The 3,570-nt window shown below is 54.5% G+C and overlaps 1 protein-coding gene across 1 annotated transcript in view; it reads left to right on the forward strand.

Moving 5' to 3' along the window:
* The window catches only part of LOC108684628, a 38,208-nt gene extending 34,690 nt beyond the window's left edge, over positions 1-3,518 (forward strand). The window contains exons 2-3 of the mRNA XM_018189049.1: positions 2,506-2,922; positions 3,155-3,518. Coding sequence (XP_018044538.1) covers positions 2,506-2,922; positions 3,155-3,430 — 693 coding nt within the window. The 3' untranslated portion in view covers positions 3,431-3,518. The remainder of the gene's footprint in view (positions 1-2,505; positions 2,923-3,154) is intronic.
* The last annotated feature ends 52 nt before the right edge of the window (positions 3,519-3,570 follow it).

Raw genomic sequence — 3,570 nt, forward strand, 5'->3', positions numbered from 1 at the left:
GTGCGAGAGACGGGGAGTGAATAAATGAGTCGGATGCGGGAGAAGGGAGGAATGGGGGAGGGGCGCATGTGAGGAAGAGAGAAAGTGAGAGTGAGCGCGGCGCGGCGAGGGGGGAGGGACTGGGCAGAAAGAGAGAAAGAGACATATCGCGCGGCTTTCCACGCTGGGAAGTAGAGTAACGTAAGTACGAGAGATATGTATACGAAGGCGGTGTAAAGAGGCGCGAAGGGGGATAGGCGAAAGAAAGACGCACGCACATCAGTGGAGGAAGACGAAACGTGCGAGGCGGCAGGATAAGGACAGGGTCCGCGGGAAAGAGACGACGATGACGGCGAGGGAGCGAAAGGAGGATGTGTGTGTGTGAGAGAGAGAGAGAGAGAGAGAGAGAGAGAGAGTGAGAGAGAGGAGCGACGGACAAGTGGACGAGAGAGAAGGAGGAAGAACGAGACGGAGACGGAGCGCGGTGTACGTAACGAGAGGGAGCGAGTCGCGGCTGCGTCATGTTCTCGACAAACTGGGTCAGTAGGTCTCCCCACCACGCTCCGCGTCGCGCACATCCACCGCTCATACACACGTATGCGCGTACACACACACACACACGCACACACATATACACACACACACAGAGGCCTCACCGTGGAGGCGCTTCGCGCTGGTGCTTGTCTCTCGGGGAGTGCCAACGGCGTTGCTGTTGACCCAGCCGCGCGGCCTGTACGTGTCTCGTGCCCGCGAACGCTTACCCGCGGCCGCGCTTCTACCTGACGATATATTCCTGTCGAGTGCCGGTTCACCCGTCCTGCACTTTGAAAGCAAAAGTCGCTTCTCTCCGCGAACGGTTCGCACTTGACGCGCGCGGCGCTCGTCCTTCTCTCGTAGTCTCTGTTTCTCGCGAACAGATCCCCTGTGTCTTGTCTCGAGACGTGCAAAGAGGCCCGAAACAAAACAAAAAAATAAATAAATAAATAAAAAGACGACTCGGTCCTATTCTCGATATGTTCATGGAATGCGTCTTACGTCACTCGCAGGACCGGTCGCTTTCTCAGTCTTGCCGATGGGATACTGTGAGATACCTCTTTTTCTTTTTTTTTTCTCGTTTGCATACACGTATAACATCTTATAGTTTAACACTATTATACGTTCAAAATCATCTGCGCTATTAAAAAATCCTGAAGAGCCGCGGAGGTCGGATACGAGACGCGTGTTCATCGCGCGTAACGAAACTTTGAGGAGAGGAGGTGAGGACAAGGCGAAGTGAGGCGAGGTGAGGCGAGGCGAGACGACGCGACGCTCGCGGAGCGGACAATATTTCTCCGGCCGACATAGACCTGGTTCCGTAAGTAGGTCATCCCCCGCCACAGATCGCGCAACCTCCTTCTCGGCGTCCTCCTCCGGTCCCCTCCACCGATACCTTCGACCGCGGCGTGGCGCGGCTCGCCTCCTCTCTGCTGCGCGCGACCGCGTGCTTACTCGCTCCCTCTCTCCCGTACCCGCGCCCGCGCCGGAGACCTCTCAGGCGGCACCTCCACACCGCGTCCGCGTCGGATACCTACCTGGCCGCCGCGGCGCGCGGTGGCATGCGCTGCTGAATCACTTTCACTTATGCCGTGCGCTGTGTTGGTTATACTCCGCGCGGCGCTGCGCGTCTCGCTCGCTCCGTTCGCGTCGTTAACTCTCTCTCTCGTTTCTTCCTTCTCGTCGCCTCTCGGCGTCTCGCTGCCCGTCGGTAAAGGGACACGCGCGCCTTCTCTCCTCTATACCTACCGAAACGCTGAAGGAGCCTGACAGTAGTGCGCGCCTCGACACCGCTCTCCGTGGCACAGTTTCGTTCAATTTTCCGACCGTCCGTGTCAGTGGCGTGTGCTTGGCTGTTGTCATCATCATCGTCATCTTTGTCCTTTTTCTGCTAAACAACGTCGTTCTCCTCCTCATCACGTGTCAATGAACGTCGCTATACAGTTTTCGGAAGTGCGCCCGCTGACAATAACGAGTAAACGTGTAATCGACCGCGCGTTATCGTGAGATGAGAGTGATGATTGTGGCGTAAGAATACTGATAGCAGCAGAGCAGCAGAGTAATCCGGCATACCTGGACGACGATCGTTTCCCACAGAGGAAACGACGTAGGCACGTCGTGGGTCGTCCTCGTCGTCGTTGACGACTTTGTTACCACCGCGCGCTCGCGGCAATACGTCACGTATGCCGTGTGTGTCTCGCAAAGGCGGCCTCCCCGACGGTCTCTACCTACCTACTCCATGTGCCGACGGTAGGGCAGCGGAGGGGAGGGGGCGGGCCCTTCGGGAAAGCAACGAGCCGAGAGGACAACTAGTCGTATGCAGATAGGCGAGCTGTCAGGTCATTCTAGTTGGTTCCAAGTCTATTAGAGACTCGACTACTCTCGTTGATCACTCGCTCGATCGCTCGTTCGCTCGCCTATACTATATTAGTCATCCGAATTATAGTGCGTGTGTTCCGCGCCTTCCTCCGTTTGCGATTACGTCGCACGTAGAGCGTGGTAGACCCGCCGTGTTTGTTGACAGTCGTCGGCATTTCATCGTATACCGCGGACGTGATACCTCCTCGTGTGATCGCTGCCGCATGTGTGTCCGTCCATCTGCCTTTATCCGTGGTGCACGCCGGACGTGGTGTACGCGGATGGACGTATTCATCACCGTACAACGCGAGTCTCGTCATTCGCATCGTGCTCAGCGATAAGTTGGATTACAGTGCGGATAGGAGAGGAAGAAACGATGACAACGGCTTGAAAGGGAGGCACCTTTCGTGTGTTTGCCTTCGCTCGACTGGATCCGTTTCGACAGTGGCGAATGTTCACGCGGATACATTCGACGATTGTTATCATGCCTCGGACGTAGTCCCGTCGACTCCGACTGACAACTTTGTGTATCCCGTGTATATACGTTTGTTGGTGCGCGATGGTTTTATTCGGTAAACCTGTGTAATCCGTGCATGGATGTGTGTGCGTGCGTGCATGCGTGTGAGAGAGAGAGAGAGAGAGTGCGTGCATGCGTGCGTGCGTGCGTGCGTGCGTGCGTGCGTGTGTGTGTGCGTGTGTGTGTGTGTGTGCGTGTGTGTGTGTGTGTGTGTGTGTGTGTGTGTGTGTGTGTGACTGGTGATCGATATTCTTATTCGTGCCACAGGGAATCAAAGTCGAGTGTGTGTTCCCTCTTTCCCAGTACATCCGTTGTCCCTCTTTACTACGAATTGTGCCGGCATTTTCTTTGTTGACATCTACGTCATCATTATCATCGTCAAGGGGTGCTCCAGGTTACTTTTTGCGAAATATTAGACAACCGGTGCATTGTTGTTGTTCTATCGCGATCGCCAATCACGGATCGGTAGCGATGTCCCGCGAACATGACGAACTGAACGGAACAGATAGACACGAATATATCCAGTTATACCCCCAGATGTAATTTATTAACATCCCGAAAAAATCAACTTGATCAGCGTACACGACGATATACTCGCTCGTAACATAGAGTGCCGATAAAAAGATCTTTCAGGAAGAGAAACGTTGAAAAAAGGAATATACATATATATATATATATATATA

The sequence above is a fragment of the Atta colombica genome, unplaced genomic scaffold (assembly GCF_001594045.1).
Source record: "Atta colombica isolate Treedump-2 unplaced genomic scaffold, Acol1.0 scaffold137, whole genome shotgun sequence".
NCBI lineage: Eukaryota > Metazoa > Arthropoda > Insecta > Hymenoptera > Formicidae > Atta > Atta colombica.